At 39.5% G+C, this 19,860-nt stretch overlaps 1 protein-coding gene across 5 annotated transcripts in view; it reads right to left on the minus strand.

Moving 5' to 3' along the window:
• Nucleotides 1-19,860, minus strand: part of ST7 (suppression of tumorigenicity 7) — a 145,853-nt gene that overhangs the window by 20,378 nt on the left and 105,615 nt on the right. For all 5 annotated transcript variants that reach the window (XM_080591447.1, XM_080591446.1, XM_080591448.1 and 2 more), the window contains exons 9-11: nt 17,626-17,740; nt 9,190-9,262; nt 7,485-7,587 (exon numbers count right to left, since the gene is read on the minus strand). In XM_080591447.1, the coding sequence (XP_080447573.1) occupies nt 7,485-7,587; nt 9,190-9,262; nt 17,626-17,740 (291 nt within the window). The remainder of the gene's footprint in view (nt 1-7,484; nt 7,588-9,189; nt 9,263-17,625; nt 17,741-19,860) is intronic.

The following is a 19,860-nucleotide window of genomic DNA, read 5'->3' on the forward strand; positions in this document are numbered from 1 at the left end:
AAGAGAATTCAAGGGCCCTGAGAGCCCTTCCACCTTCCTGGAGATTTCCTCAGAGAACTCGGGGTCTGCTTGCAGATAGCACAGCCAAGGCAGGCTCCATTTTTTGGGTGACTGCAGGCTACTGCCTCCCAGGTACTTGACAGACAGGACCGAGTCTCAGAAATCTGCTGGGTTTCTAGCAGATTGTCACTGTGATGAACACAGTCCCCACAAACATTTTTTACTGGAGAAACAGGCAAATTCCAGTCAAATGAAATTAAATGAAATAAATTTTTCTTCAAAATCTGCCCAATCAGCTGCCAATTTACCATGTGAATCACAATCCTGATGGACTTCAACATGCAACAAAAATCTCCAGCTCTTGACAAGCCAAAGACATTTGATTTTGGTTCCCAAGTTGCTGCTATTGCACTTAAATCAAAGATGCTACACGAGACAGTCAGTCTTCTCTTTAACATCAAAGACTACAGGGTGGGAAATTGGCTGTTTATACCTAATTTCCAAAGGCCTCAGTCCAGAGCACAGACTTGTTCTTACAGGACTAATATAGACATAAGATCCTAGCATACCAGCGAAATTCATAGCACTGTGAACTCCAGCTGGCTTTACAAGAGAACAACCAACACCTCCTGAGAGATTCCTTATTCGCCTGTACCTCTCAATATACTGTCTGCCGTGTGTGCACAACCATGATCCTACATTTAAAGCGATAAAAGTTCATCACCTTTTCAATACTTTGAATATAGAGGGAAGACAGGGAGGGGCTTTCTGTCATCCTGACAGGGCTCTGAACCCAAGCACGGTTCCTGTGCAAGGGAAGTCAAGTAACAGGCTAAATAGCTATAGTAAGCAAAGAGTTGTTCATCAGGGAGGAAATGGAGGTGGCAAGCCCTGCACATCTCCACCTGCACTTGTTTTTCAATGACAAATGAAGAGGTTTATCTAGAACAGGAAGTAATACACACCACCACCACCACTATGGGGTTATCATTTTCCTTTAAAAAAGGGATCAGCTTGGGGAAGACAATCTAGAAAATTTCAGCCAGACTAATCTAGCTGTGATTAAGGTACGAGTGAATACCAAAGTTGCCCAACTATTACTGTCACCAGCAGATAGCTCACCCAGCCCTTCTCCACTGCACTGTGTTGGTTTGAATTTTGTGTTGTTTTTTGTTTGTTTGTTTCGTGGACTTTCTCTTCCCTCATCCCATACTTCTTCCTGACAAAAAACTGCCTTTTAGGAGTTACAAGGGGAACAGCATGTACTTCCACAGAAGGCTTCTGGGCTGGCTACTTGATATTTTAATAACAAAAATCATGAGCTACAGCCACTCTGGACATACGTGGGAATGTACCTTTTAATGAGCATTTGGAGAATGACAATGGAAACTTGCAAGAGTGTTATTGTTGTTGTTATAATGCCTATAGGTGCAAACAGTGTGATAAGTGCTGTACAAGCACTTCATTGTGTACATGCAGTGTAATACGGGGAGTTTATATTTCTCTTACTTGAATTGATTGAATACATATTATTTCTTTCATAATACTGACAGCACTCTGCCTACTACTTCTCCTCTGCTGGGAGTGCTTTTAACATTCCAAATTAATGAACTACTTCAGTGCCCCATTATAAAATACATCAACTAATCTCAGGAAGGTTTTCCCTCAGTTCTGCGTCTTACCTCTGAAATTACAGCTCAGATTGCTCACAGGCAATAGTCACTGCACCTGTGACAGCATCCCCTCCAGGCCAGAACATCAGAATTTAACACTGTTTGAACAGGAACTCTTCCTCCCGGTGGGATGAGCAGCACAAGCTTAAAGCAAAGTTCCAAAATACTGGATTCTGCATGCCCAGAGAAGCCAACTGTAGGTCACACTACAAGGTCTCATTGGATTGATGGTAATTAACAAGGTTGGCCTTTTTGCTGGAGATACAAAACAAATCACTGTCTCAGTGAGCAGCTAAAAGCTCTCTTAAACATGTCTGGAACAGTTTCTCTGCGATATCATGGGGTGTGCGGGACGGATTCCTTTCCCATCTGGTATATAAATTTGTTTGCATTATTTGTTTCTATTAGCAACTACAACTTACTAGAAACCACAGGAGCGTTCAGAGACACAGTTCTCATTATAAAATAAATTACAACAAAGAAGATAAGAATGAAATGAGAAAGAATGAAAGGGAGAACAGGTAAATCTTTAAAAGTGTTCAAGTTAATGGTTGGTTATAATTTTTTAAGAAACAGTTTACTCACAAATGTGGCATTTCTTAAAGTATCATCAATATTTACAGTCTGAATGAATTGCAGTGAAGTTCAGCAGGTACCCTCTTTACATCAGTTCAGCCCCCTGCTTACATAGCCACCCCAGACAACTGTGTGCAGGGCACACATCTGGCTAAATTTTAACAATTAGATATAAGGACCACAATCTGTCCCTCTGACTTTACTGAACTTAAAAATGTTTGTGCCTTATAAACTACAGAAAAGATTTGGGTGGGAGGGGTGCGCTTTTCAGGGTGAGTTTGAGAAGAGGAAGCCTTGCAAATCGATTCAGAAAGGGTGTTCCGCAATTGAGGAACATCTTAGACACAGCTGTGGTATTTTATCAGCATTAACTTGAGATAGTTACATTGCAAAGAAGCGGGGAAGCTCCAACAATAACATATAAATAATACTGATGAAGTCTTCCGTGCATACGTACATACTTTTTCATATGCTCCATGACCTATGTACTCTCCATGACCGAGGATGTACTACTCTCTTTTCCATAAAAAACCCTCTGGAATACAATGATACCCCAACTGTGGCGATAAAAACTTTTTTGCCGTTGTTTAACTCTTAAATTTTTGAGCAGCACGTTGCCAGTGTCAGCACATTTCCTTGGGACAAACACTCTACAGTGCCTGATGCTATACTAACACAAAGGTAGACCAGACCTTAGAATAGAATAGAATAGAATCTCGTTTAAGAAAGAGATGGCTTGAAAAAAAATCAGGCAAATGGCCACAAACAAGCGATACAATTTGGTGTGATTCTTCTCTTAGTGGAACTCACAGCTCTTTGCTTTGTTCTCTTTCCTGCTGTACTGCTGACTTACATCTGCCACTGGTATGCTTTTCTTCTACTAAAAAGAAGCCTGAAAATATTCTGCCTGGTCACCTGCTTTCTCTTTACAAAGCCAATCTCTGCCAAGGTATAGAACTGCAGTTTGCTGTAGCTGAGTTGTCTCAGCAACATAAACAAGACAAACTCTGTAGACAGATGTAATACCTTCTATCAGACATTTTTCTGGTACAGCTTAAAAAATTAAGTGGCTTTCAAGCACAGATACCTTTTGATTACAGGTAAGATGTCTTCAGAATGAGAAATCATCATCAGTTGGACAATAGTTCAATTTTCACTGCAGTCAAGAAAGAAATCACTGCTGACATACCTAAGCTGGCCTTACACTACATAGCTGAGCTTCCAGAAACAGCACAGCCAGCTCAGCTGCCCAGCTTTCTGGATAGATTTGGCAAAATGCACGGAGCTCTGTATTGTCTTTGTTCACTAAAACCTAGTTCTGGTTCCTCCACGTGTCACATCTTGTCTCCAGCATAATTCAAAAGCAATGACAATTTATCACCTGTAACTGAGGCTTAATGGACTGATCTCTGGGAGGAAAACTGTCATCGAAACATACTATAAGAAATGGAAGAAGAGCCCTGTGTCAAAAGAAGATTAATTGCTGGAAAGGTGGCTGCCTGAAGAAAGATTACCAGCCTTAGTAGGTCTCTGTAAGAGGCATTTTTGTGTGGACACAAAATAAATGTGGAGTCATCCAGAATCAATGGAATTGGGTGCACCCCACAGAAACCAGCCAACATCTGAATGTTTGCTTTTCACTATCAGTGCTCAAGAATTCCCATATCCTCTAGAGAAGAATTCTGATTTTGTCCATTTACTTACACTAAGCAAATTCAATTAATAACTAAAAAATTAGTAAACAAAATTCCAAAGCCAGATTGCTTACTAGCCTTTTCTGTTTCCCTCCTCCTTTATACAGGATGATCAGCCCTTTTGCATTCAAAATTCATTTTGCTTGTGATGAGTAAGAAATCTACTTAGTTATTAGAAAACTTTTTCAGTGTAAGAGTAACTGCTTTTTCATTTTCTTTTGCCTACATCTTCACATGACATAAACACAGAGAGAATGCCCAGAACCATGCGTACACACTGGCTCCCATGTGGAAGACAGGTGTTTTTACAGGGTTTCTCATCTCTACGTAAAGATGAGAATCTGGGACTTTCAGACTGTTCCTTCTTAAATAAGTGTTCCTACATCTTCAAATTACATTTGAAATAAAGCGTAAGAAGGAAAATCTGACCTCTGCAGTATCATTATGGAACACTGGACTGGTCTGGCCGTACATCTCCTAGAGAAAATCATCAGCGCTGTAGGAGTCTAATGGTTGTTTTACACCGACCTCTAACAGGTCAAAGGCAGACCCAGTCTCCCTTTGTTTCTAAGCCTAGCTCAGCAACACCTCTCTGCAAATTGTGTTCCATGCTCTCTCCTCATCTCAGAATCTCATTAACAAAAATCTGCTGTTTCCCGTTAAATGTCTCAAAAATGCATTTCTAGTAATAATCTTTTTTATGTGATGAATTTTAATGATCACACTGAAAATGGAAAATCTCCTTTTGAGACAAACCATAAATATATTGAACCATTTAATTTTTTTCCTCCTTAATAACGTAGGTCCTTTCAAGGCTTCTGCTGAGAACTTTGCAAATGCTTTCAGTAATATGTCAACATCATAATTTATTTCTTCCTCAGTCAGAACAAGAGACTCGTTAGCGTTAAAATGCTAAAGAAGCTTTGAAGACATATTAGCATTGTGGCACTGTTCAATTTCTTGTGATTTCTTTTTAGCTGCTTGCTACAGCTTATCTCTGTTTCTAGAGACTTCAATCATAATTGACCAGAAATTGAGGTGTAATATGCATACTCTGCATAAAATTATAATCACGGATATGTTATTGCTACCTTTATAGCCTTTAGCTAATAGCAAAGAGAATATGAGTGCAAAATCAGCAGAGCTGTATATTAGTCTGTATTAAAACTGGTTACGCTGTTTTAATGTCAAAATAAGAACAACAACAAAAAAAAACACAACAAAGTCTGCTCCCATTAGTACCTCATTATCCTGGTAATCCATACTTTTCACAAAGATTTTTAATTTCAGAATGACAGCCTGTGAAATTCAAACTGAAGGAATCAATTAACAATGTGAACTAGACTGAGGAACTTATATGTGGACTGGACTTCTATTAAATTAATAGTACAGAAAATAACATGAAATTTGCATTTCACACATGGGGGATGCTTGTTGGAAAGGGAATTTCAGCCTTTTATTGAACAGTCACCTAAACAGGAGTTGGTGAGTGAGACAAGGGTCACAAACAATGAATAGAAGCAACGATCTGCAAGCAAAGCAGCATCTTGAAGGTCTGGAAGTGCAGAGATTACAGGGGCAACTGCCACAATTTACAGTAAATTAGATTTTGCAATGGAAATCAAGTCAAAGAAAAGAAGGCTCTTAACTACGAACAGAAAAAGAACAAAAAAAAAAGGTAGTAATTAAAGATTTAGCCTTAGTTTCATGGTAGTGTTGAGCATGGGGCAACAGCAGGATGGACCTTAAAAGAGTATTCAGAAGTGGAAACCATTGCAGCCAATTGTCTCCCCACCCCTGAGCAATGAAAGAACTGGCCCCAGAAACTGTCAGACTTGCACTACAAACTTGAAAGAGGAAGATCCCCATTCAAAATCAAGTGATCCAGTAATGAGAATAGTAAATGGAGTACCACGTATTTAAAGGAGGGAAATAATGTATATTAATGTGGATTTATTAGTACACAATCTGTTAAAAAAGATTTTGAAGGAAAGAATGATCAAAGGCATGGAGGTAAGTAGGCTACCAAGGAGAGCTCATGACAGACTAAATTGACATCTTTGCTTGGCAAGTTATCTATTTTTTTTAAACGAGGATATAATGTTTTAACTGGGCTTCAGTAAGAATTTGAAAAAGTTCATCCAGAACAAGACTGGATTAGAGAGGCAAACAAACAGCCAGGTAGAAGAGAGTACCAATGGCTGTGTTGGTTCAAGAATCATTGGGATGGAAGAGGATAAACAGAATTTCATAGGATATCCAAGAGCAGTTTTGGAACCAAATTTAAATATTTTCATTGTACAGCTTGCCACAAAAGTAGAAGATCAGCTAACAACACAAAGGGACTCATCTCACCTAAATCTAGTCTAAAAATCAGGCTTTTAATGGAAAATAGTTGCTCCTTTCATAGTCAACGCAGAAAGAAGCACCTCAGAGGAAAAGTCTGTCTAGAGATGTCTAACATAGTTCCTTCTTGCTACTGTTTGTCAAGGAAGTCTAGACAATTTTATTAAACAGCCTATCTTTCAGATAGCTAAATCATGCTATTTAGTGGATGGCATAACAGATATATCTCACAGAAAGAATACTTAATTCCTGAAATGCATGGGAACAAACTTTCTGAAATACATGCGTACACAAGGGAGAAGTTTTGAGTTTACCTTGACCAGACTTGGTGTTCAATCCTAGCTAATGAACAGTCTCCGTACATTTAAACACACACAAGCCTTCCACTCTCCAGCAAAGGCTGGTTGCTTTCACAGGGCAACACTGGTCCAAAGGAGGTTTGCAGGGTGAGGTTCAGAGGCAGATCTCTATGGGCCAAAAAGCATCTGCCTTCTAATTTGCCTTTACAGTGAACTTACAGACTGCAGGTGAGAAAATAATAAATTAGCCTTCAGTAGCCATGGGCAAGATTCTTGCTGCTGAGATACACATCTCGGGAGAGGATTAGGGAATTAAAACATAAATCGCTTTTCTTACTGATCTTTGTAGTTCTCAGTGATTCTTCATCTCTGAGCTATGTGTTCTCAGAGCTTGATGACAGAGTGCTGCATAAGGATTACTAATGCAACTTGTTTGAAGCATACTATGAACTCCAAATCTAAGTTTCTTTGTATGGCATATCAAAACCATATTCTTTTATGTAGTCATCAAAACAAAGAGAATATGCTACTTTAAACTAGAAGATACTTTATGGCTATTGTGCAAAGAATAATCTGTCCCTATATATAGTTCTGTCCTGCAGCATAGCATTTGGTGGTAAATACTACGACAATGCAGTATGCAATTGTTAGTCACACAGAGGACTAACTTTAGCTAAAATTTCAAGTTTTGAGGTCCAGAGTAGAAGACACTTTATGTGAAATACCAGAAGAAAAAAACTGTAGAGACTATTTATCAGCCTCTTTGCCCTCCCATTGTTTGCTCCCCTTTCTACAACTTCACGTGATAATCAAATACCAACAAAACAAAACAAAACAAAACAGGAGTTAGGACCTCAGCAGTTCTACAGCTACGACAGTGCTTTCTCCATACTCACTTTTGGCACATGTGGATTAAATTCTACTGCTCTGTGAATAGCTTCTACTGCATTCATCTCTGCAGTACTCAGCCCTCGCCTTGAGGCAGCCTCTGGAGAAAATCTAGAAAAGCAAAGGAACAAACACATTAGGTCAGAAATGCTAGTAAGAAAAAGGCAGAAAAAGAATCTAGATCATGGGCCCATGTAACCAAACTGAGTCAATTTCCTATGCTCTCCAAACTTCCATAGTAAGTGGAAACTCTAAGTGATCTATTACGTGAAGGCCAATGAAAATCCCAGCAGAAGTGGAAAGCATGTTTGCATCTAGTCAAGGCAGGAAGTCAGTTCAGTCAGATCTTTCTCTGTCACTAATCTAAATTTGCTCTAGATACCTTTCTAAGGGGCATATTCAAGGCTGAAGTTGCAGAAAAAAATAAAAGTAAAAAAACCCAATGCCAAATAATCGTTGGAGGGTTTCTATTAAAAACAGGTTTGGGGAGGTTTGAGGGAGGTTCCCAACCCAATGCCCCTGGGCCAGGCTGGGATGGAAGCACGATGCAGCAGCAGTAGCGGGTGGTCTACTGGCCGCAGCACCATTGAGGGTAGCATGCCCAAACTGCGGGCAATTCATCTGCCCCAGTGAATGAAAAACCAGACCATGCAATCTCTTTCTCACCTCACACCCCACGGCTAACTCCAGAGCTGTACTTGGCAGGCAGACACCACAGGGAAAGCTGTGACAACCTTAGCCCTGCCCTCCCAAGCTGGAGTCGCTGTGTAGGGAGGAAAGATGTTGCAGTAGGTACTGGCGATCTACAGGATAAAAAGAATGAAAGAAAATTACTTAGATCTTGATGTGTACATACACTTTAAAAGCAAAAACTGTCAGGATGTCAGTCAAGAAAACGGCTTTCCACTCTACTTGCTTTCCAACTTTAGGGAGGCATTTGACCCTCAGGTGCACGGACACAACTCCTGCCTGGGATTTGTGTAAAAGCATCTGAGAGCAGAACTGGGATCTTTGGGCTCCATCTCACAAGGAGCTGAGCACCTTTTTGGAGTGGGCCAGCGCCCTCAAGTCCACAGATATCAAGTAGATGTGCTCAGCACCTTGGAAGGTTGAGACCCAAGAGATAGGCATAACAGGAATGAGCAGATATTTGTGTGTCTAAAAATATGAAATTATCTACCTCTCAGAATCCCTGACATGGTAATGCTAAATCCACCTGCCACTATTTAAGCAGTCTTCTCACAGCATTTGTAAAATGACATTGTTACCAGTGTATCCGCATGCATTTATTACCTTTTTGAGGTCAGGTTTATATAAAGTTGAAGAGGTTGAGCCACACACCACCTTTCAGTTGAATCTTCTTTATACTACCTAGGAAGCCAAGGCTCCCCCAGACAGTATACGTTACAGGATCTTTTAGTTACACCTTCATTATACTAGCTAGGAAGCCAAAGCTCACCCAGATAGTATACATAAATATGAAAAAAGAATTGAATTTAGGCTATTTCTCTTTTCTTCTTCCGTAATATTTGAACTGCAATGTTTGATCACTGCAATTTTTCTTCTTAGATATAAATTAATTTTGTGAATTTACTGCAGGACTGAATTCTCCTGCTAACCCAGCAGATTGTTAGGGTGTGGGCTCAGCAGATCACCTAAGAGAAATCTTGAGTTAAATCAGGAATTTTGTTGGAGAGGTTCTTATGCACTTACTTGTCAGAGACAGCTCTGGCTTTGAGCAATGCAGCTGTGTAACATATTGTTGCTGATTTTGGTAAGCTTATATCTGTTGAAAAGAAAGAAAAAAGTGAACATCTGAGCCCTTAAAAGTCTGCAGAAAAAAGTGTTTGATCGATACTTCATCAAAGTATGCATGGGATGCGCAAAATTATTAAGTGAATACAGAGTACATTCTGATCTCACAACTTGCACTCTCATGTTACATCAATTTTAAATTTCCACCCAAGTAAAATATACAGGCTTTAAAACCTGTGTTAATGACCACAGGAACTGCCATTTAATCATCAACTGGTTCATTAGAGAACTAATTCAAAGAGTGCAATTATGGAGATACAGTGAAAAAAATCATTACATTGTACATAAAAGTAACCTGGAAAATGTGATTTTTTTCCAGTTTATGAAATGTTTAAGAAATAGCTGAGGGCTATCTTATTCCTTCCTCTTGTTTTCACTAGAAGCAGTTGTTTAATATGAATACAAGGCAGCTACACAAGTTAAGACAGATATTTAAGTAATAATGGATTTGACATGCAAGCAAACAACTATTAGATTCACTGCAGTTAAAGATCAAGAGTACAATTAAGGTGTTTTGCCACTTACGGAAATCTTGAACCAAAATGTTCACCAGACAGCCTCGAGCCATTTTATGCTGTCCCAGATATGCAAAGCAGCCATACACCTGACTTAACCCATTGGTTCAACTTTATACCTGTTCTCTACCAGCAGATTGGCACCAAGCATCCAAAGGGTAGAGATAAATGCTGCTTAACAGATTTCATCCATAGATTTGTTCCCCCTCTATAGAGAATTGACTTCCACACTAGCAATCTACCTAGCAGACATATTATCTAGTGACTGAAATATTCCAGCATTAGAGTGTAAAGATTACACTTAAATAAACAAAAACAAAACCAAAAACCTAAGGGCTGGATTCTGCATACAGCACACTGTCTACTACCGTAAGTAAATCCCAATGAAGTAGTAAGATATAAAAAGCATTATGGCCCAGAAAAAATATACAGCTTCCACTAGTAAGTATCAAAAATAAACAGTGCAGTAAACACAAGGCACTGGACTACGCCCACTGCAAGAGTGGAGAGTTAATAATTAGACTATTGTTCTCAGAAACTATCTATCCCTCAGTTTGTCATTAAGAGTGAGATGTAGTGAGCATGTTGGATACTCCCCTACAATATATTCCAACTCTGATTTCACTGGATTGTGCCACTGTAGCAAGTAAAGTAATTAAAATCAACAGCATGCAGAACAGACTAGGTGATGCATATCTGAATTGCTACAATAATAGAAGCTAGCTACAAACACACATTTGAGCACACCTTCAGTGACAAGAAGAGAAAATATTTCTAAGCACCTCCAATAACCCTGCTTATACCAGGTTCTCCTTAGCATTAGGAGTTAAAAGCCGTTTCCAGTAAACAAAAGTGGTGTTCTACAGAACATACCAGTCTCTGTCCTCTAGTTAAAGGCTTGTTTTCAATCATAAATGGATTGGAAGGTAGAGTATCTTTCTGAATGCAAAAGAAAAACAACAAAACAATGACCTGCAGTCATTTCTGTGGGTTTGATTTGGTCAGTAGAATACTGTATTTTCCCCTGATCTGTATAGTGTTTTTCTGGGCCACCAAGTCATCTTTCTCTCACAGGAAATATTTTCCCTTCCATCAGTTCAAATCTAGCAATGTCTGTTGAGGTTTGGACATCTACAAAATTTTGTATGAATGATGCAGAACAAGAGGTAGATCTGCTGCTATTCAGAAATCCCTAGAAATTTTCCCATGCAAACTACCCTTATAAAAAAAGAAGCAAGAAGAGAATGCTTGTCCTACTTTGAGTAACAGAGTAAGAGCACTTTAAGGAGCTGAAAACTAGAAGGAATCAAGAGGTCTAGCATATGCAATGGATGCAGCAGAGGAAAACCAGTTGTTATGAAAGCTGAATGCCCTATTTCAACAAAGGAAGCAGGTATGCCAGCAAAACACAGAATGACAGGAAGAACATGGCATTCCGTCATTAATACACAATCCATGAGGTTAAGCAATGAGACTACTCTACACAACAAAAGTCACACCACATGTGTAATGGCTAGCTTCCACATCAGATCATTGATTCCTGAAGGGTGAATGTTCAGTGGAAGGGACACGGACCAAGCTGTGAGGAGTGCAATTCTAGGATAAGAGCTTAAGATATCATACAGTAGGAACTGAGCTTGATGTGAGGTTAAATATATTAAACAAAACACTACATCACAAAACAAGGTCTTCTACTAGGAAGTAGGTGCTCCTAGGCTGGAAACAGCTGAGGGAAGTCTGTGCATACAGATTTCAGGATGATGTATTGTAAGGTGCTGGCATCTACACAGGAGGGAAATGTGGCGAGGTGAGGTAAGGCTTAGGTACACCACCTGAGTCATTCCTGCAGAAGCAACGGGATTTTTCAAGAGAATGTTGTGTTCAAATCTCATCACCCATGTTCAAGATCAACAAAAGTAAACAAAAAGACTGTGAATTGGTTTTGTAACAATCCAAATGAAATATGGCTTGAGAGATGATACAACTATTTCCTATGCATACCCACAGAGAACACCAGGAAAGGGGAAGGGCTGTTTAATTGAAGGACAATGTTGGCACAAGAATAAACAGTCCAACATTAAATTTAGGCTGGGGATTAAAAGAAAGTTTTAAGACATGAAGTTTGGAGACAGATTTCCAGGTAGAATAACGGGGCAAACAAAATCGCTAGTTTTGTTTAATAGCTTGCCCAGCTCACAGAAAGGGTAATCTGTAGTAAATACATCAGCAGGGAACCTGACTTACCCAGGAGGGCTCTTCCACTACTAGGCTCCTAATAAGCAAGCAGCAATTATTTGAGGATAATACCTACAGTCCCTTGGCAGTGGAAGAAATGCACACAAATGTTCGTGTTTATGTTGCTGTGGAGATAGTGATCACCCTCAGTAGGTCCATGCTGCTTCCCTCCTGCTTTTTGCTTGCCCCACATTAGGCTGTAAGGATTCAGTTCTTCTATATCCTAGCCTGATCACTACGATACTTTAAAACCTTCATATAATTTAGGCTTCATTTCCTCATCTGGACCTTCATATTTTATAAAACAGCATAAAACAATTATGTCTGGTTATAACTTGAATTTAGCAAGGGAATCAAGTCTAAACTTATTGTAGGAGATAAGTCCTCTGTCAGGAAGGTTTTCATAGATGAGTGTGTCCAGCTCGCTGAGCCATCTGGCAAAATATCTTCACATATACTGTTTCCCACCCTCCTATGATTACTTGTGGAGTTCCCACAATGTGCAAAAATATGCAACTGCTATTCTGTTCTCAAAACTGTCAGGATATTTTTGCTTAGTAAGAACTGATATGACAGTCTAAAAGGCTCTCCCTTCTTTATTGCTCGTATCTTTAAACAGAATACAAAATAGTTGAAATTTAATTAACAGTCATTTTCTTTGGAGTAGCCCCAGAGAGCTATTGGGAGGGCTGGGAAAGCGAATTCTTACTGGTTATTTGTGTTGCAAGTGATTGCATTTGAGGATGAATTAATGGAGGATGCTATGGATAGGGATTTGCAACCATATTATCACTAATTCTGTGATTTGTGGTATCCAGAGTATGCCATACATCATCTAAATAGATCATGGGATTTCTTATTCTCATAAAATAGCAACTAAACCAAGAAATGATGAATCCGCGTGTAGACTGGTGCAACATCCCCTATCCAAGTCATCAGAAAGCCCTACATGTGAAAACATGCGCATATTTGCAATTCCTTTAGTTATTAATAAATGGGAAATCTAAGTGACTGATCAGAAACTACTCCCTTTTTTGACCCAAAAGGACTTGTTATTTCCAAGTCAGCAGTGAAGATTCCTACAGGTTTAACTTTAGATAGGTGACTAGTCTTACCAACATTAATAGGATCAAAAATATTTGCTGAAATAAGCTGTAGATCTGGGGCCACAATCTGTACAGGAAGATCTTTTCAGTCAAACTGCTAGTTCTTCTGCATACAGCACTAAAGAGACACTACATTTAAGGTACCAGATTAACTCACGTATTTCTAAACATGCAACCTTTAAGGATGCCAACAAACTGCAAAATTTATAAGAAGACATTAAAAAAAAGATAGAATACAGGACATGCAATGGTTTGGTCTGATTTTCTCTCCCTCAGCCCGTGTATTGACTCCAGTGTTTAAGGGATAGGCCAACACTTGCCTTGTCAGCACAGAACTCCCCCAGTTCTCTGCACCTGCAGACTAGATTATCATCTCGTGCACAGGTGGAAGGAGGAACTGCTTACGGGAAAGACTGAAAGTGGTCTAATACATAAATATGTGCTGGCCGGATCAGTGATGACAGAAGAGAGATGCAGTCATCTATAAAGATACAAACATTGTGGAAGAAAGAGAATTAAGCTGATACAAATGGTTAAAGCGAGAGTAATGGGATGGAATTCAATAATGGAAAATATGAACTGAACATCGGGGGAAAAACACTTTGTCAAAAAGATCTACTGTCCTGTGGTATTATCTCCCACAAGAACAGTCATTGCTTGAGCCCTTTTTCCACAAGACATGGTAGAAAATATGTTGGAGGGAGCAAAACTATGAACACAATGACCTAACGCTTACTTTGTGCTTGTAACACAAAGCAGTTCTGCTTTTCTGTAGTTTTGACATTTCTTCCTCACTGGTGGAAGACCCCAAAATCAAACACACTGACTGTGCATAGTAAGGCCTGGGCTTTGGTCCCCTGGTAGGATGGGAAAAACATTTCAGCAAAAACGAAGGGTGTTTAATTTTACTACGAGCACAGCTAGTGCTGCAACTATTCAGATATGGACATATTTTGAGGGTTACTGCTGGTTGTAAACGTGTCATTGCTGAGATGAACATCGCAGGGACCAGACCTGTGTCAACCCCTTTGATTTGACTGAGTTTAATCCTAAATGCATCTAAAGGGGAAGGAACCTTTTCTCTTATAGAAGATTAGAAAGAGCAAGATCAGTACAATTAGTTTAGACTTTTTGTGTTGCACAAGCTGGAGAAACAAACAAAACAAAACAAAACATAGAATCATGCGGAGAAAAAAAAAAGAGACCAGATGGTATGAACAGACACAGAATTGAGGCAAATATACACAAAAGCCCCAGAGACCATAGCCAAAGACTCCATGTGATTAGTTGATCAATCTACAACTATCTATGAAAGGAATGCCTTTAAGTTAGATTAGACGTTAGGAGGAAATTCTTCACTCAGAGAGTGGTGAGGCACAGGCACAGGCTGCCCAGAGAGGTTGTGGATACCCCATCCCTGGAGGTGTTCAAGGCCAGGCTGGATGGGGCCCTGGCAAACCTGATTTAATGGGTGGCATCCCTGCCTATGGCAGGGGGGTTGGAACTAGATGATCTTTGAGGTCCCTTCCAACCCAAGCCATTCTATGATATGATTCTAAGTTCAATGTAAGTAGAATCTACATATTTCATATGCTGTAAGGACAAGAAGTTGGACAGAGGGAGACTGAAGAACGGAGAGTAACTCTGAATGGGATGCATTTTAGAAAACTAATTTCTCTACATTAACTGTTAACAAATAAGAATATGATCAATACCCATCCACCATGCACGTTCCAAGACAAAGATTATTGTTTCTAATTGTGTCTTTTTTAAAAAAGGTTTGCATTTTGATTTGACACTAACTTAGAGTAGGATTCTTTGAAGTAAGCAGTTACCAAATAAAAGTGTAACAGCATTGGGCAGAATGAGATCTTTTGCATAAGAAAAAAAAAATCAATCAATCAAAAAACACAAAAAAAAACACAAAAAAACACCAAACACCTTATTTCTATGTATCATATGGTCTAAATTCTCTTCTCAAGTTAGCTCTGAATTCAGGCCTGTCTACATGGTAACATGGTCCTTCTCCTTCTTTGCAAGGGGTAAGTGAAAGGAGAATCTGTGTAAGGTGTTCCTCCTGCAAACCAGAAAGTTTACAGTCTCACTATAAAGTAAGACAGTGACATTTATTACAAAAAAAAAAAAAAAGAAACCAAGGAGATCTTCGGGGAGGGATCATTGCGTCACTACAACTAAATAAACAGGCCTCCAACCTTTTTTAATTTGACTTTCAATTACCAGAAAGGTCTGAGTTTTCACATAGTACCCAGGTTACCAGAGAATAACACTCAAAGGAACTGGCTGCCCAGGGAAGTTAATAAATCGTTTGCTCTAAGCATCACAACAAGCAGACCTACTCCACTGAAAAACAATCGATTTAAAAAGTAAGGATATAGGAGCAGATAAACTTTATCTGTTATGAATACCAGAAGCTTATTCCATTAAGAACAGTCTCTTCAGCAGCCATAACTATTTCTGCTGTAAATAACATGGATACATGTCAAATCAGAGCCAAGACTCCTTTTAGAATTCAACAGTATTTAGGTCATCTGCACTCTATTGACAGGCACTGAACTCTGAAACCATAATGATGTAGCTCAGCAACAGCGCATGACTTCCCACTAATGAGGCCCTTTTTCCATGAATAATGAGTATAGACATCAGCTCTGTTGCCAGGTACATAATATAAACACTATTTAACACACAGCTTTTAGTAAAGCAGTGTGTCTGCTTGCAGAGGCTGAGGTTTTGCACAATGCAATCCAACTTTTTAGCCCAGGGTGGGGGCAGGCTGCTCAAGGAAATAATTTGTTCATATGTTATCAAAATACAATAAATCAGGTTTGGTCTCAGTCAAAAAAAGGCAGTGGAGTGGAACCAACAGAAACTGCAGATAGGAAAGTATAAATGAGTTCATTGTTTTATAATCCAATAAATCTTACAACACATGAAGCTGATGAGTTCTAAAATGAGCTGAGACTCCCTGAGATGAGCCTTCTGAGACTCATGAGCTGTAAGAGTCATACTGGTTAAGCCTGTGCTTGTGGAGTCCTTGCGCATACCTAGCATATACACACACCTTTCTTTATATATGGCAAAAAATGAGTTGAAAATGCATAGGCTCAAACAGATGAAGTAAAAAGAGTTTCATTTTGAAAAGCCACATCTGTTATACTTCTGACCTCAGTTTTGATTATATCAGATGCTTTTGAGAAAAAAAATGCACCTTCAAGTTTTAGCATCTTCAAAGTGCCACCACAGTATTGTTTAAACCTAGAGATCAGAGCATCAGTATGAAAAAGCAGAGTTGGCACAGGAGTTTAATCTGAGATTTGGGAGGCTTGATTTAATTCCCTGTTCCGCCACAGGTCTGCTATTTCCCAGTTATTAGTAGATAACTACATTAAAGACAAGGATGTGCTAAAGTCCCATGGTGCCTGAAGCCATAGTGAGAAGCTTCTGTCTCCATGGGCTTTTATACTTTTCTGCTTTTTGGCACCTAGGCAAAGAGAACAAAGCTGAACAAAAACAAGACAGAAGCCACAGAGAAAAGCGTAGCTGGAAAAGATGTAAGTGGTAAGACAGGAGGTGTAAAGTGGGTGAGGAGATGTATGATGACCATCACTGCCCTGAAAACCAGAGTGGGACAGCTCGTTAGGTGAGACAGAAAAATGGATTTGGGAGTGAATGGTACTGGCTGAAACAGGAGTCTCTGGTAGGAACTGGGAGCAAAAGAAAGCTGAAATTGACTGTGCAAAACAGAAGTAGAAGGAAGTTCAGTAGACAAGTGGGACAGAAGATCAACTAGGGATAGGCTGGAAAGGACGCGAAGTCTACTCAAAGACTCAAGAGAAAGTGCCCAAAGCTCTGTGTTTACTGGTTCCAGTGCCCACACTGGTAGCCATGCATGCAAACAGTACCTCAAATGACCTCCATTCACCACTTCAAAAACTTTGAAGTTACAAGCCTTAAAATCTCTGCTTAAGTAACACTAGAAAAGCTATAAGATCTAGTAATTAAGAACATTTTAAAGGCAACAAGATAAAGCTAGAGAAAGAGTTAAGAAATATGAAAATTTAGGCTTTTTCACTGAATTCAGCCATTTGGTTCATGCATACTCCAATCCTTTCTTCAGACAAAGTTTGAATAACATGCAGTTATTCATGAGTCTACAGAAAGAGTCTACAGAACCAAAACAGTCATTCTTTAAACATCAACAGAAAGCGAAGAAAGTGCTGAAGAGCTATGAATAAGTGAATTCCATTACTCTGTACAGAGAATGAAGCAGGGTTTGCAGAAAAAAACAACACAGTATGTAATCTCTGGACTAAGGACTGTGTAAGGGGATTTATGATGCTAGTGCAAGTCACCTTAGTTACAATATTTCCTAAGTTTTAAAGTTTGACTTTCTAAAGTTTGACCAAAACATTGCTTTTCTGAGTACTGTATAGAAAAAATATAAATACATATGGACTTACCATCATACTTTGCTAAGACTGCCTGAACATCTGCATATGCTTGCAGTTCCAACAAAGCTTCTAGCAGGTTTTCATGGATATTGAACATGCTGAGCAGAGGAAACTCCTTCATCAACTAAAATCAATAACATATGAAAGGGTTAGATTATTAACATGGAAAATGGTTTCATGTTCAAAATGCACCAACACCAAGTTAAAACCCTTCAGTTCCCCACATTCCTGACTCTTTCCCAGAGTTCACTTATCTCAGAAATTTCTGAGCTGTAAACAGACACTGGGTCGGGTTTCTTGACAAAATATGCGTAGCATAGGATGCATTTAATCCTTTAATCAGGTGTACAGGAACAGGAATACTCTAAGAAGCCATGTAAAGAAAATCATTTCAGGTCAGCCTTGGTCTATTTGACAATATTAAGTTGGATATGAAAACTCTGTCAATTAATAAACATACTTTTGAAGATATAGAGAAACTGATGAGAACCACCAAATCTTAATCTCGCAAACAGAGAACAGGATGGAAACAAGAATGGTGAAGATTCACCAGGAATTTTAGAAGATAAGAAACAGGTAATGCCTGTAGCTTCTTCCCTCCTTAAGGAAGAGGCTCTAACAGGTTATCAGATGTGCAAAGTGCAGAGAAATTCTTCCTTGTACATTAAATTTTTGCCTGATACACGTTAATGTAAGAAATAATCTGTCCTTACGAGATAAGTCTGTCTAAATTTGGCTCTCTGGATAGCACTGACTTTGTTGCAATTTGAGGATTATTGAAGTATCAAAAATGCAAGGACAGGAGTGTTTTGTATAACTGATTATACAAATTTCTGGTGAGAACCATGATCACTGAGACAGCAGCTGATTCACTGAATTTGTGATTCTAGTGGGATAGGGATGGTCATAAAGCTCCCAGTTTAAATGGATGGAGCTGAACCTGTGAAGAACACACATAAAAAAAGAAGCTGTATAGTTTACAGGCTTTCCTTCTTCTCCGGTTTTCCAAAAAAATTGACCACAGGTCTTGGTGCTTATCTAGATAAAAAATTTGACCATAAAAATAAAAAGTTTAAGTCTTTGCTCATGAAGAAAAATAACTGCAGGTGAAAATTCACATAGCTGGATTCATCAGTTATGGATCCAGCATGGCATCTACTTCTTCTCATTCTTGTCCTTACTGACTGTTGCATATTTAACAGTCGAAGCTACTACTTGGAAGGAAAAAGCATGACAGAATCTAGCCCTACGTAAAAAGTGATTTAAAGTTCAGAATGAACATATTGCAAACAACCCCCTTCAAGGGATTAAGAAAGATTATCCCTCTTCATTGGGAATGAATAATGGCTGGCAGGAAAACCTTCCCTCCACGAGCGAAGAAAAGGGAAGAGAGCTGCAGCCAGTTACAGATGTACTGTGGCCAGTAAAAGTTCCTACTCTGGTTCTGTTTCTCACTGACATCACTCACTGCTTTTTATTTTATTTTTTTTCAGCTTTAATTAGGTTCTGTCAGAGTGATAAACCTTGCCTGAGACAGCAGCAGAAGAAAGGTCACTGTCGGGACTACTAGGCCTCCAAACTGACACGTGTTAATGAAGGTTTAATCTGGGAAGGGTTGAAAGTTAAGAAGTCCAACTGAGTCAAAGTGAACTCAGTTGATACTGTGGTTACAAAAATAAAACACCTCTAACTAGCCACTCAGCTGTTCTAACACTGACTGTGCACAAATGACAATACATTTGCTATAAATAAAAATAAATAAATAAGAGGAGAGGACATGAGCTCAGTTTTCTGTCATCCCTGGATGGACAACATACAGCTTTTACTGCGAATAATTTTCACAGTACAAATGTGTTTTTTGAGAAGCGTCCCAGATAGTAACGCCACTTAGATGGAAGTGTATTACGACAGGTCATCTTTTAGGCCCCAGAGTGTGGGGAAACACCGGGGAAGAGAAAAAAAATGCCACAGAGGTTGCAACATTGGCCTGCTGGACGTTGAGGGCAGGCCAAACACTGCGTCACGCTGAGGAGCAGTGGAGAGCCGAGGGCCAGCTCCCCTCTCCTCCCCAGCAGGCCGGACGGAGGCTGCCTCACGCCCCACACCGAGGGGTAAAGATGGGCACCCTGTCCGTGAGCAGGGGAAGGAGAACGCACCCTCCAGTTCCCCAGGCCCTTACAGCACTGGGCTCTTCTCTGGCCTCCGGTTTAAGGAGACACATGGCTCCCTTTGCACCTAACTATG

The sequence above is a fragment of the Anser brachyrhynchus genome (assembly GCF_964034855.1).
Source record: "Anser brachyrhynchus genome assembly, chromosome: 1".
Lineage (NCBI taxonomy): Eukaryota > Metazoa > Chordata > Aves > Anseriformes > Anatidae > Anser > Anser brachyrhynchus.